The 17,395-nt window shown below is 40.5% G+C and overlaps 1 protein-coding gene across 3 annotated transcripts in view; it reads right to left on the bottom strand.

Moving 5' to 3' along the window:
* Positions 1-17,395, bottom strand: part of galnt13 (UDP-N-acetyl-alpha-D-galactosamine:polypeptide N-acetylgalactosaminyltransferase 13) — a 48,192-nt gene that overhangs the window by 16,811 nt on the left and 13,986 nt on the right. For all 3 annotated transcript variants that reach the window (XM_037790476.1, XM_037790475.1, XM_037790477.1), the window contains exons 3-9: positions 14,887-15,055; positions 11,398-11,564; positions 10,024-10,231; positions 5,763-5,933; positions 4,949-5,066; positions 2,558-2,738; positions 622-761 (exon numbers count right to left, since the gene is read on the bottom strand). In XM_037790476.1, the coding sequence (XP_037646404.1) occupies positions 622-761; positions 2,558-2,738; positions 4,949-5,066; positions 5,763-5,933; positions 10,024-10,231; positions 11,398-11,564; positions 14,887-15,055 (1,154 nt within the window). The remainder of the gene's footprint in view (positions 1-621; positions 762-2,557; positions 2,739-4,948; positions 5,067-5,762; positions 5,934-10,023; positions 10,232-11,397; positions 11,565-14,886; positions 15,056-17,395) is intronic.

Genomic DNA, 17,395 nt, shown 5'->3' with positions numbered 1-17,395 from the left:
AAACTTCTATTATCTTGAAAACAATTAGCCATGAATTCTCACGGCTTAGCTGCAAATTGTCGCACAGTTCCCACAATCCCCTTTCTCATTTCTAATGAAACCACTTTGTATGTTTCATCTCTGCTTATTAAAGTGATGAGAAATGTCCATTTTTTTTTGATTTGTAGAAAAGGGAATTCATGTTTTAACAATCAACTTGCTGGTTAACAATTTAAAAGCCAGTCTGAGAGAGATTCGGACTCATATTTGCACCTTTTTTACTTTAATAATTCATTTTTGCTGGCTGTGTACAACACAAAACGGTGCCACGAGACTGTGTAGAATGTATAGCCTTATCTCAGCTACCCAGCATTCATAGCAGAACTGTGTAAACATCAATACTGACTGCACGAACATCCCCTCGTTTGTTTATCCTACGTCGCTCAATACGAACAGCTGGGGATGTTTGTTTTTATCTCGTTTCGTTCAGCCTTTGCTGGATCCTGAGATTTTTCTGATTTATCTTGCAGCGATATTGTCTTTCTGAAAAGAAGCTACAAGGACATATCCGAGTGAATGCAGACGGAGGCAGTTTGCAGCTGCTGCATTGTGGGAGATCAGAGTATACGAGGAAGCTCATACTTCACCAAGTGAGTAGTATCTTCTCGGGATCTGGGAGTCTGGGTAGATGTTCTCTAGATACCAGGAGAACGGTTTGCACTTCAAGGCCTCGCGGAGGTCTTTACGGGAGGAAACGTCTCCGTAGTCCACGCGCATCACGCCTGCAGAAAAAAAATGCCAAGACGAGGATTCAGACACATGCATCACTGAACATCATCAGTCAGTACTTGCATTGTTTTGTCCTGTTTATCTTGCACCACCGAGACTAAACACCAGAGGGACCCTTTATAAAAAACACCTTGCAACCCTACCTGAAAAATAAGAGCTGTGTGGGTGGTTTCTGCAAAGAGGGCATGTGAGGAAACTGAGTCAAATCCCATTTATACACACAGTGTATTTCTAAATAAGACACCTCCTTCTCAAATGCAACAATTGTGAATATGGTGTGCCATGTTATTTTAGCCAAAATGGAGACTGCATGATGTATCAGCCTGGATGCAACTGCAGACTGAGGAAGGATTAGACAGCGACTGGGCACAGACACTTGCAAACACATTAGGCAGATGGTTCCTCCCCAGAGTGCCTCTTAAGGACGCGTAGCTTGCATGTAGATAGATCCAGGGTGGTAATTTATCACGAAAGAGCGTGATTGCAATAAGGGAAATACAATATTCAAAAACCAGCCAACATGTAAGACCTACAGCGTTGTGTATTTATCCATCAAACACGAGCCAGACAATGCAAACACCTTCTGCAACACCAACAAGGTCTTATACTTTAATCTAGGAAATAGAAATTTCAAGTTGGCAGATGAAAAGCTGAGAGCTGAAGGCCACCTTTCCTTCCCTGGCTCCCTATTTCCCCTTCTCTCTGTCTCTCTGTAGGGTCGGAGCATCACATGTTGCAGATGATGAATAGCTTCTTTGATCTTGAAATCACCAGTGCCGAGGAGGGACGAGGAGGGAGATGCACTTTTAATAGGATCACTAGATGCCACTCCCAAACTCAGCCTGAGCAACATACTGAGCTCCTCTGTGCCAATAAGTGAGGTCTGGCAGCAGCGTGGCCCAGATCATTCTCCCTAATGTCCTGGAGGAACAGACGGTCATTGTGGGGCCACGATACGCAGAAAGACTCATCCATCACGGCCGCCGCTCTTGTCTGCACACCTGCCTGCAGTAGGAGAATCCAGCCCGACTGTGCGGAGGAGGAGAAGGTCACAATTTGGAGCCATAAGATCGGCAGATTACGGATGATCCCTTATAGGTTGGCTGGCATCTAAAACACTTAGCCAGAGATTTCCGGGACACGACTGTCTGCTAAAGGGCAATCACATTACTAAGTCGACAGATGGAGGGGTACTCATCTCTCAATCTGCATCGTCCTATTGTTCTAGTTAGTCTGTGTGTGTGTTTGAGCTCTGTCGGAGAGGAGTCCGTGTCGGAGAGGAGACCATCTACGACCTATCTATATATTATGATACGTATCGTATCGCCAGATTCTTGCCAATACACAGCCCTAGTAGAAACCTGAGACAAATTTCTGAACTCAACTTCAGAGGAAAATATGTGTCTGAAAGTAGGAATGAATTAATCCAAGTTTGGAAATGACAAAAGCGGCATTCAATGCCAATGTGAGCCGGAGTGAAAGGAGAAATATAAGTTCTTAAATGAGCGAGATAAAAGTAGCATGCAAGAGAAAGAGAGAATAAAAGAGAGCAGACCAGTCGTTCCTTTTCACACCAATTTAGCTAAATGTAATATCAGCGAGCACACGAGTAGCAAAGAGGGGTCCTGTAATTAGGATTGTTCATATCTGCTTTTGAATGGCGGCGGAGCGCAATGAATAAAACATCTATTAAATCCTTGACTGAACTATACATTCCCTGCAGAATTCATGCCGTTTTAGCACAGTCGTCCCCATGCGACGTTACTCTTCCAGTCAGACAGCTCGGTACCTGGTGATATGATATAGAAGAAATCTTTGAAATCGTCCATCCAGACTTCAGCCAGGCGCCTGTTGTTCTTGTTGATGACTTGGCCCGTTCCTCCGGGGAAACTGTACGGGGTGGCCTTCCGGAAAACATGGCCCACGTGTGAACATGTTACGATCTCCAACGAGCCGCCGCACTGCCAGATCTGCAGACACACACACACACAATGCAGCTTTATATAGCGTGTGGCATGAAAGCAGACAAATACAGTCGATACAGTTCCCTTATTTGATAACATGCTCATAATTCTGCAAGGGAGGAGGCTTAAGCAAGGAAACAAGAGGCCATATTATTCCCCAATATCTAGATTTTATGTGTTTTCTTATTCAACATTATGATAATAGTGGATGTGAGTCAACTGTAGACCTGATTAAGAAAGAAAACATAAAACAACTATTATGCTCTTCTTGTGTTTCATCATTCAGGTTTCTTTTTCATAATCTCTCATTTCCTGTTTAACCTGCATCTTATAGTCCAGGACAGCAGGAGGGGGTCTTTATTTGGAGCGTTGTCACTGCTGCCTGTTGTCTTTCAGCAATAAACACGTTTTATTTTCTATCAGTGTCCTTTCCATTCAGTCACGCCTGAAGCTGCAAATCAATCGCTGTGCAAGGCCATCTCATTTCACATGTATTTCTATGATTCCTCTTTCTTTGCATCTTTTACTTGAATCTCTTCCTTGAATACTGAAGTGTAACTTTGGTATTTTTCAACCTGGACCCTATTTTCCCATGTTTTTGTTTCTAAGTGACTAATGGGGACAACAATTGGTCCAGTATTGAGGGAGAACGCTGTAACCGGCAGCCGTGAAATGAGTTGCGAGGGCAAGTGAGCAGCATCAATGTAACATTACGTTCACTAAAAGTGCTTGTTTTTGCCGCTGACAGGCTCAGATTGTTATTATAAGTATCTGACAAACATTATGGGAAGGACCCTACAGAGAAATAGAACGTCACTCTGATTAGCTGTTCGGCTTAAACGAATCAGTGCACGAGAAGAGAAATGCAAGTGAGGAAAGCGAGCCGACGAGTAAAGTCAAGAGGAAAAACACAGAAGGCTCTTCTAATTTTTCATCTTAATCTCATCTGATCATTCCAATACACGGATGTTTTCACAGCGACATGGCCATCTTGAAAGAAGCTAAGTGGTGACTGAGAGTGGGGTGAAAATGTTCGGCAAACGCTGCTTTGCTTCATGTACGTATCATAGCACCATATTACAGCCTGTGAGCAGCTGCCGTCTACAGCGCTCTCCCTCAATACTGGACCAAATTCAGAAATTGTTGTCCCAATTTATATGCGCCGGAATCGGGGGGACAACTAGACTTTTTGTCCCTCCACTTTATGGTAGTAAAGTGATAACGTCTAAGCCAGGTATTAAGGTCATAGAACACTGGCGATAATGTCCACATGGCGTAACATGTTGGATCTTCATCCAATCATAATAAACCACTGTGTAGCCTAATTCAAATGAAATCAAAGTGATCTGACATCCAGCCATAGTCTAGGTATGCCCGCCACAGTTTCATAATGAGCTGAAAATATTTTTACACTTCTCAAAGGGTGGTGTCTGCCGGGGGGATTCAACTCGGCAGGTCGAGACTTCTCCCCGGCGCTGGCTGGCCAATGCATCACATTTCCTCCGGTGTACCGGCTCTAGGTCGGCTTGGAAAGGCCCGGGGTGAAGGTGGCTCCCAGTTCCAACCATAAGTTCCCTCGCCCGGTCCTCGCCACTTCCCGAGGCCGTGGATTGCTCGCTGCACGGCGCGCCTTCACTCCCTGCGGGGAGGTACAGGGCTCCCGGTGCATCTGTCAACCGGGATGGATTGTCCTCAGTGAGTCAGGGGTCTGAGGCGATGTGGATCCTGTCTCGTTTACCAGGCTTTGTGGGTGGCATGTCATCACCATACATTTCAAAATTAATGTGTTTATGATTGAATTGTTTAGCCTACTAAAGCATAAAGTTATTCATAGATCTAACCTCTTAATTGTGCGCACCAGATTGATGCATTTCACTTTAAAATGTACAAAATTTTCTTCTCAGGGGGCATGCCCACCGCAGTCCACAAAATCCTGAGGGAAACACTGTATTACATCATCCAACGCTGGATGTCCCTCCCTTCAAAACTCATTCCGCCGCCGCTGTCCCAAACAGTCTTTAAGACCCAAAAACATGGGAAATAGGGGGCAGGTTAAAAAATACCTAAGTTAAGTGAAAGTGGCTATGATTCAAGGAAAAGGTGCAAGTGAGGGAAACGTGGATACAATAAAGGACGTTGGTGTGTACCCGTTGACACCAACCAACCCTGGTGACATGATAACATCAAGATAGCATCCTCCCCACTCTGTCACTCACTCGAAAAGACATTTCCAGGTTCTCTCCGCCCCAGATATCCATCCCTGGATCGTAGCTTCCTATTTCTTCAAAGTATGATTTGTCTATAGAGAATAATCCTCCTGCCATGGTGGGAGTCCTGTGAGAAAAGCAAAAAAAAATAAATCTGTTTGCAACATTGCGTCTCTTTACGCTGTATTTATTAGCACCTTAGTGTAACTCTGAGGAACGTTCAGCATATAATAAAAGACCAATTTGTTTGACAATTTGAAACAAAGCCTTAGAGGGGTAATTACTTTTATCTTTTAATTCATTCTATGTTAAAGTCGGCCCTTAATTAAGGATTTTGTTTGTTGCTGGGAGTGATTTGCATACAGATGACAAATTGTGCCTTGCTTTGTGTAGTAAAAAAAAAAAGCTGTCAGCAGAGTTTCTGTTTTTTTCTATTTTTAAAATAAATGAGCTCATACATACTTGGACCTCAACAGAGCACAACCACAACTATCACGGTGCTATTTAGGCAGTTGCCTGAATCAGTGGGATACTCAGAGGAAGAAAAGATCTATTTCTATCTGCAGGATAAAAATGGCACTGTTCATAAGAGGAGTTTGTGTGAAGAAATCTAACTATCCATGTCTTCCCTGTCGCCGGCTGCCGTCTGAGATGAGAAACTGAGAACTAACATCTGTTTGAACTAACAAAAAGTGTCTCTTCACCTTTTTTTTGTGTAATTCGACCTCCTCTGTCTTAGTTCTTAATCAAAAGACATTACACAAGTGGCGAGTCAGTCACATATTCCCTTGAAAAATGGTCTAGATTTAGCTTCTTTGTGTACCTGACAGGCAGCGTCCTGTCCCCCTTGCGTCGATCCATCTCCCGCTGGGGAACTGGGTACCAGCGGAAATTCAGCTTCCAGTTGAATCCTCCATAGGTCATATCTGAGCCGGCCATGTATTCAAACGTCTCGTCACTGATGACATCGATGATAGGGCACACCACTGCTGTCCTGAAAGACACAAATCAATACAGGGTAAAGATTCAATGCTGAGATAAAATGTACAGTAAATGCAGCCATGAAGACTCAAAAGATATAATACACATGAGAAAAGGAAAGCTGGTTGGTCAGGTCTTTTAAAGGTAAGGTAAACCTCGGCTGATCACACCACAGCCGCAACTACTGATTATTTCTATTATTGATTAATCTGTAGATGTGTTATTAATCATAATGGACAGCAAAGTTGGAGGATTTTCTATCAGCTGGAATGGATGTTCACTTCAATCACAATTATCCAACACAGTTTCCCAGAGCCCAAGGTGACATCATCAGATGTCTTGTTTTGCCGGACCAACAGTCCAAAACTCAAAGATATTCAGTTTATAATAACATATGTCAAAGAGAAACAGCAAAACCTTACATTTGAAACTAAAACCTGACAATGGTTGGTGTTTTTTTCACTATTTTTGCGTGAGAGATGACTAAAGCAATTAACTGTATTGGCTCTGTATTGTCATACAATCATATACGCTACCATTTTACCAAATTCTGCCTTTTGACAACATTTATTTGATTATTTCATATGTGATTCTCCATCAATCTTCTTGTGATACAGTATATGTTGATAAGAGAAAAATATTCTTATTAATAATATGATTTTGGCCATAATACCAATCCCTGTGTGGGTCCCCCTAGGGGCATGTGACTGTGGGATGGGGAGCAGCTGACCTAGCCCTGCCCCCCTCGCCTTAAGCTCCGGTCGATTAATCGTTGAAACGAAACAATGAAAATGAAAAGTCAATGAATGGCGGAAAATAGCCGTTGTAAGCTCTGAGAGCCCGAGGCGACATCTTCAAATGTCTTGTTTTGTCTGGCAAACAGTCCAAAACACAAAGATATTCAAAGTACAACAATATTAAACAGAGAAAAAGCAGCTAATCCTCACATTTCAGAGGCTGGAACCAGTGAATATTAGGGATTTTTGGTTGATTGATTACAGTTTTTTTTATGATTTCTTAAGTACAGAAAACACACAATTCACACAACCACGCACACAAGTAGCAGAACACTGATATAACTCACTGATAAAACTCTTAAAATGTCACCGTATGACACACACACATGATATACCATAAGATCTGATCTGTTTGAACCAGTTATACGTCGCTGTGCTCAATCTAAAACACTTTGAACGTTTCTACTTTTCTAATCATATAGTCTCGGTTGGATTTTTTTCTAAAGATATTGTTACATGAATGTAATGACCAAACACAACACACAAGAGTGTGTTTTACTGCACACTGATGAAAATATTCATTTCGCTCCATATTCTAAAAAATCTGTCAATACATCCATGCATTTTCAAAGGTGCGTTTTGCACTGAAAGCCAGAACAGAACATATTCTCAATAGAATATAATGCAGTATATAAATACAGAAAAAACATTTGTGGAGACAAAAAGTAAAACTTGAATCATAGTTTTTTTTTCAGTTGCTAAAACATGTTTTTGAAAACAGGCCTTTTGCTACTGTATGTTGGCTTCCATCGTTGTTGTAAACAGTCTTTTTTTTATAGTGTTTACATCCTGATAGATGAGTTGACAATCAAGCAATTAGGTGTTCAGCCAAATGGCCAATTGGTCCATGTGTGTGGCATTTTGAATGGCAGTGTTTTGAAATGACTAACAAGTGATTTTATGTCCTAAGTCTTCTGTAGAGAACCGTGTGTAATGTGTTGCAAAAAGTGCCATGTTGAATTGCAAATTGGGTGCTAAGTAGAAAATGTGTTTATAGAGTTTTGGAGACTTGAGCTGAGGTTTTGCTCTCTAAGAGTCAGTTTCAACAATTAAACTTTATGTGTCATTTTAGTGTGTTAGCAAATGAAAAAAAAAATGTAATCCATTATCAAAATTGATGCTCATTAATCTTCTGTTTGACTGTCGGTTAATCCTGTGGTTCTCAATCGGCGGTCTTGAGGGAGTACCAGGGGGTCCCCAGAAAAAATGGGTAATAGTTTATTTTCTCTATCTAACTCACTATAGAAGTGAGCCTCATAAGAGTGACTACTTTGATCATAGGCTTCACTTCCTCCGCAGTTATCTCCTCACTCTTTCCGATGGTGGTCCCTGAAGCGTAATCCTATCAAATGGGGGTCAGTGACCTACTGCGTATCAATTAAGGGTCCTTGATGCGAAAAAGGTTGAGAACTAAAATCGACTAATTGTTTCAGGTCTAGACAAAACCATATTACTTATTAATGGAGTTTAGATTCTCCTGCATCAATAAGAGAATCTGTTTGGCATTTTCTTGCTGAGGAGAATCCCTAAAAAATAGCTACTGCATTATTAAAACAGCTTCTAGTCTTATTTATCGTAAATTGAATATCACAGACAAAGGTAAAATACTAGTAATAGTGTATATAGGAGTAACAATAGTACTAGTTATGTTTGTAAGCAATACATTTTGCTGTAGGTTGGCCTCTGGCAGAAGGGTATCTTGACTCTCTGACGTTTTAAAATTAGGCAGCGCAGATTTTTCTAACTATGCACCAAAATTATGGAATTCACTATCAAAAGGTATAAAAGATGTGGGCTCTGTTAACATTTTTATATGACAGCTGAAAACCTATTTATTTAATTTAGCTTATAATTAATGCCATTCTAATTCCTATTATAATTAACATTTTTTTTTTTTTTTTACAAATTCTCCCATTTTTAATATTCTTGCAGGTCTCTGGTTTTTAATTTCATATTTTAACATCTACTGTCCTCTTATTGACTAATTTTATTTTCTATCCGCCCTTATTTGAATGTGTTTTATTTTCTTTTGTAAAGCACTTTAAGCTACATCTCTTGTATGAAAAGAGCTATATAAATAAAGTTATTATAATTAATAATTATTAAAAAAGGGCCAGACTGCAAATATATAAAAGTAAATTGCAGAGTCTGTCTGTCTTTATCATAGTGCATATGTCCCTAAAGCAAAGGTCTAAATGAGCACTTTTACTCACCTTTGCATTGGGGACATATTTTAATATTATTGTTTATTGAATTTCAAGTGTAATTGATTCATGATAATATAATAATATATTGCATGCTGTATTTACAATCTGGCAAAATTATTTATTGGATTTTTTCCTGATGAAATTCACGACAGTGAAACACAATCAATTGCATCTTGAACACCGTATCGCCGCATCGTGATAATGTGTCTCAGAATAGGACCAAATGTTACAATCACATACCTGACGTCAACCAGCTCTCTCGGCCCAAAACAACCTGGATCATCAATCATGTCAACTTGCCGTCATCGTGCTGTATACTTTCTTTCTGCACCATCTCATCAGTCTGACTTATAGACATCAATACATTTGCAGCAGCATTCAGTAAAAGTGTAATGGCTCCCTAATATAATATTCTGAGTCAGATGATACTGATTTCATCCTGAGGGAAAATTAATGTGTCTGACCTCAGATATGAGATGGATCGCAGGAGAATCGTTATCAATCCATCCATCCCTTCATGTCACTCTCGCACACACCACAGACACACAGCTCTGTGTTTGTTTTAACAAGCAAGAAGAAAAATCCTGAAATAAAAACTTAATGTTCTGATATATAACATCTTCTCACTTTAAATTAACACGTCCTATTTGTCTCTAAACATGTCCTTGTCCACTTTAATCTCCAGCGTCTACTACCTCCAGTTGTAGCAGAGTTAACACAAAAATGGAGCTACAGTAATTGGAGATAGCTAGCTTTTCCTCCGAGGCTGCAGCAGAAGCAGACGATGCAAAAAAATGATTATCTTCTTCCATCAGCAGCGTCAGGCTCAAACAGTGTATTCATAACTGATAGTTTGCAGTCCCATCAATATTCAGATAGAGCTTTGGCTCAAGCGCCCGATGATGCAACCGAAGTGAAATGTGATGATGCCAGTATTAGTAAAGCATGTTTCAGGACTGAACAGGCAAAAGATTAAAGTGATTGACAATGAGAAGCACATAAGCAACTAAAAAGCAGAATCCAGTCGTTGTTTCGTATCAGCGTCTCAAATGTCGTCATTAAATTTGAAACATTCAGTGTGGTCTATTTTGTCTCCTACCTGTCCTCTTTGATGCGCGCCAGCAGAGGCTCCAGCCAGCCGACGGTACACTCGCAGTGAGCGTCCAGGAAGGTGATGACCTGACCTTTGGTGGCGGCCGCCCCCCTCAACCGGGCTCTGATTAGACCTGAACGCTGCTCCATCCTCAGGATCCTCACTGGCACCTCCAGAGTCCGCCCATAGTTCTCCAGCTTCTTCTTCAGGAAGTCTGAAACAAAACAACAGACGTTTCAGCTGAAAGAATTAGTCACTTTATCCATTAGTCAATTAGTGCTGCAAATAATGATTATTTTCATTGTCGATTAATCTGTCGATTATTTTCTTGATTAATTGATTAGTTGTTTGTTCTATAAAATTTCAGAAAATGGTAAAGAATTGTCGATCAGTGTCTCTCAAAGCCCAAGATGACGTCCTCAAATGTCTTGTTTTGTCCACAACTCAAAGATATTCAGTTTAATGTCATAGAGGAGTAAAGAAAATAGAAAATATTCACCTTTAAGAATCTGGAATCAGAGAATTTTGACTTTTTTTTCTTAAAAAATTACTTGATTAATTGTTGCAGCTCTATAGTCAATCAACGGAAAAATGACTTAAATGATTAAATGATTTTCAGAATTATTGTTGACCATTTTTTTAACAGAAATGCCAAACATTTTCTGGTTTTAGCTTCTCAAATATGAATATTTGCTAAAGTCTAAATTGAAAAACTTTGGGTTTGAGCTGTTGGTCGGGTCAAATATCAGCTCTGTGAAACTATCATTGATATTACTATTTCCTGATATATGTTAGGCCTGCACAATTAATCGAATATTAATCGCTATCACAATTTGGGCAACAATTAAATGAACATGATCGACTCCTATATTGACATTTAAAATTTGTGCTCTGCTCCTAGAAAAGCTGCATGTCAAATCAATCGCTTACTAAACTAACAGCCAGCCCCCAGGGGGTGATCAAGATGTTTTGGCTTCACTTTTGGGGAGCTATCGTGCTGCTGCACATGCACCCTACAGCGGCAGCCTTTGACAAACTTTCCTGAATGTTGCGGCTCTAAATGAATTGTATTTAGGTGAAGAAGAACCTTAATTTAAGTCTTATTTTGAAGCATAATCGTGCAATCCTACGATATGTTAGACCAAATGATTAATCTACTATCGATAACAAAAACAATAGTTAATTGCAGCACTACATCTCAATTTAGTTGGTGTGTTTATTGTCAGATCCCTGTTTGTGTCCATGTTTGGTAATCCACTGAGGCTTGTTCAGAGTTTTGTGTCCCATATCATTCACCTTAATCATCAGCCTACTTGAGATCAAAATGTACGTCCTGTATGCTTGACTACGGAGTTAAACCTGAGAGTGTAGACTACCAACCTCGCTCGCTGGCATCGTCGACTAGCACGATCTCCACTAGCAAGTGTCTGGGAGAGCGGTTGATGACGCTGTGAACTGTCCGCAGCAGCGTGCTCCACGCCTCGTTGTGAAACACGATGACAATGCTGGTGTTTGGCAGGTCGTCTGGATACAGCTTGGTCTTACAGCTGATGGAGCAACAGTGAAAATAAAATGAAATCAGTGAAGTAGAATTGAACAGAGCAAAGTTAAACAATGTTTGAGTATCACTGAGCTACAGGTATGAGGAAAGTTAATATAAAGCCACGTCTAGATCGCATATCTGCTGTATGAGTTTTTGAGTCGAAGAGTCATTCACTTTCTCTGATTATTTCATTTCAACAGTTTCTAAGATGCCTGTAGAGATAAAACCTTTTTCATTTCACACAAAAAAGCAACGATTGGATAAAAATCCTTTAATATTGTGAAGCAAAAGGTTTTTTTTATTATTATTATTTGCTCATCTGTAATCACCTAACAGGCCCTTAGATTCATGTCAGGTCCCCTTGTGGGGGTCCCGACCCTCAGGTTTGGAATCCGTTTTAGAGTACACCACTAACAGACAATAACAATTAACTCTAACTATAACTCATACTGAGTTGTTGTGAAGTAAAAGAAACAAATTAAATCAATAAAATTTTTGGTCATATATTAATCCTTTAGTTACTGTATGTAGAATCCCACATATTAGCTGCTTAGAGCTTCTCAGATGTTTAATATTTTAATTGAATATTGATGTTTTGAATACACATTTTACAGACTAAATAATTAATTAATTCTACAAAAAGAATTACCGCCTCGTGGTTGTATGCCTCCGCCAACCCACAGTTTAGATCCATGTCTGTCCAAAATGTCATCACTTCATCATTTATCCTGTTAGACATTTGTGTGAAATTGTCCTAATTAGCATATGAATTCTTGTGTTTTGTAAGGTCACAGTGACCTTGACCTTTGACCATAAGACTCTATATGAGAAGTGAACGTTGTCACCGGGATATCACCCATTGGTTTGTGGACTGCCGTTTTGGAGCCTTGAGTTCGTCATTTTGGCTGTCGCCATCTTGTTTTTTTGCAACCAGAAGTGATACGAGAGGGTGGAGCTAAGTACAACCGAACGCTGAATACGACATTTTTAGGTGACCAAAAAGGTTATAATTAACTTTCATGAACTGAAAACACACTGTGAAAGGGTTAAAGTTGTAAAACAAAAACACGGACAACTCCCAGACAAGACAACACCGTGGTAGCGACCTGTCAATCACAAGGTAGCCACGCCCTAAAGCATCCCCTGCTTTATGGTCTATTTGACTCTAAATGGGATCATAATTTACTAAATGAACATCATGCTGTATTGAAGAAGACTTGAAACTAGCGATTGAGACAATAAACTCATGTTTACAATGTTTACTGAGGTAATAAATCAAGTGAGAAGTAGGCTCATTTTCTCATAGACTTCTATACAATCAGACTTCTTTTGCAACCAGAGGAGTCACCCCTGCTGGCTGTTAGAAAGAATGCAAGTTTACTTCAGCATTGGCTTCACTTCTCAGACCTAAAGGTTGCCCACTGGTTTTGACCTTTGACCACAAAAAACGTATCAGTTTATCCTTGAGTCCAAGTGGACGTTTGTGCCAAATTTGAAGAAATTCCCTTCAGATGTTCCAGAGATAGCGCGTTAAGGAGAACGGATGGATAACCCGAAAAAACATAATGCCTGATGTCACCAGGGCGAAGGCATAATAGAACATCATTAGTAGCGGCTAAACTAAACTTAACCACGATTAATGTAATACAAAATCATTTGTATCCTTATACCTAAACCTAAAACATACCGGGTCTAAATGTGTTGGTCTAAGATGTGTTAGAAGTGTTGTTTTCAAACTGCAGTCACAGTGGTTCTCTACGCCCGCAGCTCATTATATCATATGAAAAGTGTCTGAGCAGAGAATCTGAGTGTGTCCTGCTGCTATCCAATGCTGCCGTCAGTGCAGAAACATTGTCACACGAGATCCACTGACAAATACCTCCAAAGAAAAGTAAAAAAAAGTAAAACCGGCATTGACAGCTATGTCAGCACCTCGGGGTTGACGGGCTGTCTGTCAAGGCAAGAGAGTGAGAATGTGGCGAACTCAGGACGGCGCCGTCATGGATGATGTAGGATAAAGAACGAGTTGCATTACAGAAGTGGAGGAGGTGGACGGCCGGGGCAGGAGGAGGGGTGGTGGGAGGTGACGGAGGGTGAAAGAAGCCATCGGAGCAGACAGCATTGCTAGTTCAGTCCTGTCTATTCAAAGTGACAGCACTGACTGACACAACTAGGCCAGGAGGTTGCCTCCAAGACAAAATGTTATCGCCGTTCAGAGGCAACGACTGGCAATTCTGCATGGCTCTGGATAATTTTCACCACACAGCGGGAGAATTTTTTGCAAAGCTAAGCTGTGCTCTGTAATAAAGCTGCTGTAATATTTATATAGAGAGAAGGATGGAGCCATAATGGACAGAAATACTGTTGCAATCAGCTGAATGTTCACTTTTCCACAGTAATATAGGTCTTCTTTTGCACTATGTAAGCAAAATTATCTCTTTATTTGCATCTCCGCATTGCAAAAAGTAATGGTATAGGCAAGATTTGCATAAAAAACTGCGGAACGTAGGTGTGAAAAAAGACATTCTTTTGGCCTATTTCTCATGGTGTATCTGACTGGCGCAGCCTTTGGCATCCACTTAATGAAAGTGCTGTGGAGAACTCGTGCTCCGTTGGAATATTTAAACATGAATCACTTGGATAATGTCTCCACGAGAGGCGGAGAACGCCGGTGCGTATCAGCAGCCCGAGACGAATGCGCTCATGTTTCACACAAATTGCTCCTTTGGATTTTCATTAAGTGCTCAAGTGGATCTTGAGTGACAGTAAACAAAACCTCACTCCCATTCAAATGTCAGGCCTAATGTACACACTTGAGGGATCTGATGTGTTCTGCATTGAAACAGTGTCCATAATTAGAGATGTCTTTTCACATAAGATAAAGTTATGAAGACCAATAAAATCTGATGGACTCAACAAACAACTTTAATCACCAGGATAACGTTGCTTTGACAGTTTAGAGCATTTCATCTGCATCACTGTTGAGACTCTTTTGACAAGAGAACGAATCCCCGCTGCCTTGCTGAGCCATCCAACACATTTTGTCTGAATACTGGCACAGTATCAAGTGAGCGCGGCGTACAAGTCTGCACACATTGAGGAGTGAAATCCCAAGAAATAAAGAAGAAAGAAGCAGAGAGTATCAGCCGAAATTTCATCTTTTTGATAAAGAAACCACAGCGCCTTGCAATGTGTGAGGGGGATCAAAGGTACCAAAGTGTGCTGGTCTGCTGGGAAGCGGATGTATGCGTGTGCAGGTGTTAAAAAGGGTCAGTAGTGCGATTCACAGCATGCATCTGGAAAGCGCCCAAGCTTACTGTACGCACCCATCCAACCTCACATCCGGCAGACTCCTGTTGAGCGCGATCATGTCGCTGGCCATCAGATTGAACTGGTTGATCTTAAAGAGCTCCTTCATTTTCTCCTGGTTGTCCTTGGGGATGTTCACCGCCTTGCCCATCTCCCCCGGACCCTCATGGCTCCGAGATATCACAGCTGTAACAGAGCACAGGCAAAACAAAAAGGATATCTGATGAATTAAACCCATTATTGTTTCTTATTCTCACTAAAAGAAGTGAGAAAATACATTGTACAATAAATCACTTTTTAATAGAAAGTCTATTCTTGATAAGGAAAACAATATGAGAAGAACTACTATGTTGTAAAAGCCCACTAAATTACAAATGTTCCGCATCTCCTCTCTAAATGGGGCTGAGAGTAATGAGTACTGACTGACCTCCCGGACCCCGGTCTGTTGGCTGTGCGCCCTGTTCTAACCAGTGGAGAGAGAAAAAAAAACACACTTGTGGTGGTTTTTCAAGAACTCAAAGAAGAGTGCAAGAATAAATCCACGATTGAGGGTTGTTTTGACATTAAATTAAGCTGCAATGAAGGAGAACGATCTCTACATAATACATATATGTTAGAGATTTACTTTTTGATCATTTATATCAATATATAATCTGGGCCCAGTTGCATAAACTTAGTTTAAGATTAGACTGGTCTTAGATTGTCAGGTTAGACTAGTCTAATTAAGCCGTCTGTTGCATAAATATTAAGACTGACTTAATTTTAAAAGTTAGACACCTCTCCACCTGGCAAAGCCTGAGGTGAAAGCTTTTTTGCTATGGCAACAATCTGTTAAAAGGTCAGTTATCTAACCATTTCAACTGTTAACCCATTACTTTTTTGGATTCTTGTACCATATTCTCGATTGTTTCTGAACATCTTTAACGCTGCTAATGACTGTTGGATTTATGCTGTTTACCTTTTTTCTTATTTTTTCCCTTACTTGCATCCACCACTTTTTTTTCTTCTGTGAAGTGTCTTATATCTCCCATAATGCATTGTATGACAGACTATCTAAGTCAGTCACTCATAAGGAAGCTTTATGCAACAGGTACATTTAAGTGTGGATAGCAAGTTTGACTTAAAGTTACATTTAAGACAAAGTCTAGGTCTCTTTTTACGCAACTGGCCCCTGCTGTTCTGAGGAAAATGTGGGTCTCTAATCTTTTTCAATCTCAATTGGTCCATGACAAAGGGAATGAACTACAGATAAATTCTCAGAGATCCCTTTTGTATTGAAAGCATTGGGCAGGGTTTATTATCCCACTCTTCAGGCTGAGGAGAGTGCAGCAAAGCATGCCAGTTCTATCTCTCTGCACCCTGTAAAGTGTAATTTTCTATACTGGTAAAAAAGACAGATGTAAAGATGTAATTTTCCAGATCAATGTGCATGTAGTAAACTTGTTTTAAGAGCAACTCATATACTGGCAGCATGCACTGTATACAGGATGAAAAGTATGTCGTATTCCCATCAGTAACACTTCATAACACTGCACATACAGACAATGTGATGGCATTCTCACTTGCACTGTTAAAGGTTCCTCACACATCCGTGAAGTTGGAAAAACAGTGTAAGACATTTAATACGGAGTTCTGCTGCTATGGCTTGGGCTGACTGGGTATTAAGCACTGCACAGTCTGGCAGCTATATTTAATTTTAATCCATCATATTATTATAAATTCAGAGATCTAAGAGAACGTATTAATAGATGAAAAAGCAGTACAAAAGTAAAATCCTTTCTAAAGTTACTACTAGTCGTCTTTTCTATATGCTGCTGTAGTCCGATGCCTGCAGAAACATCAGCATTGCTGCTGCACAAAGCCAGCTCCCTTCACACCCAGAGGTAAATAACCTCCCACGGATTTATGACTGTGCTCTCTTTAATAATCTCTCAGAGCAGAGGCAATGATTTCCATGAAAGGGGGACACACAGTTCACATTAGCTGCACGGGCCCAGGTTAAGAGGATTCCCTACGACCCCTCGTGGAGACGGGCTGGTGTCTGCTGGATTGTTTTGTTTATAGTGCTGCTGACACTCGCCATTTGGAGACTGGCTTAAATCTGATGTACACAGCTCGAGAGCTGAGCTGGATGATCGAACAAAGTGTCCATCAAACACATGCACAGCTTCTCCACTCCGTCAGACTATACTGTACGTACGGGTAAACACAGGATGGGACATTTTCAGGAAAAATCGTACTCAGCAAACACCACTCTGCGTCGCCTTTACTTTGTTTGCCTTCACCACAACACAAACAACTAATCCTACAGATTATTTATAAAGCGTAAAATTATGCATACAGTATTTCAATCTGATTATGAAAGTGGATTACTGAATAAAGTGTGGAACAGTACTCTCAGATGTGAACAATAACTGCAGAGAGCAGAATACTTTGTGAATTTTGTAGGAGATAGTCCTCGGGCCTCGAAATAACGAGGCAAACTGTCATTCCCTCTTTACCACTACATTTCTGGTGTCTTTTTTA

Source organism: Sebastes umbrosus, chromosome 13 (assembly GCF_015220745.1).
Source record: "Sebastes umbrosus isolate fSebUmb1 chromosome 13, fSebUmb1.pri, whole genome shotgun sequence".
In the NCBI taxonomy this organism is placed as follows: domain Eukaryota; kingdom Metazoa; phylum Chordata; class Actinopteri; order Perciformes; family Sebastidae; genus Sebastes; species Sebastes umbrosus.
This window is presented reverse-complemented; position numbering and strand designations above follow the sequence as displayed.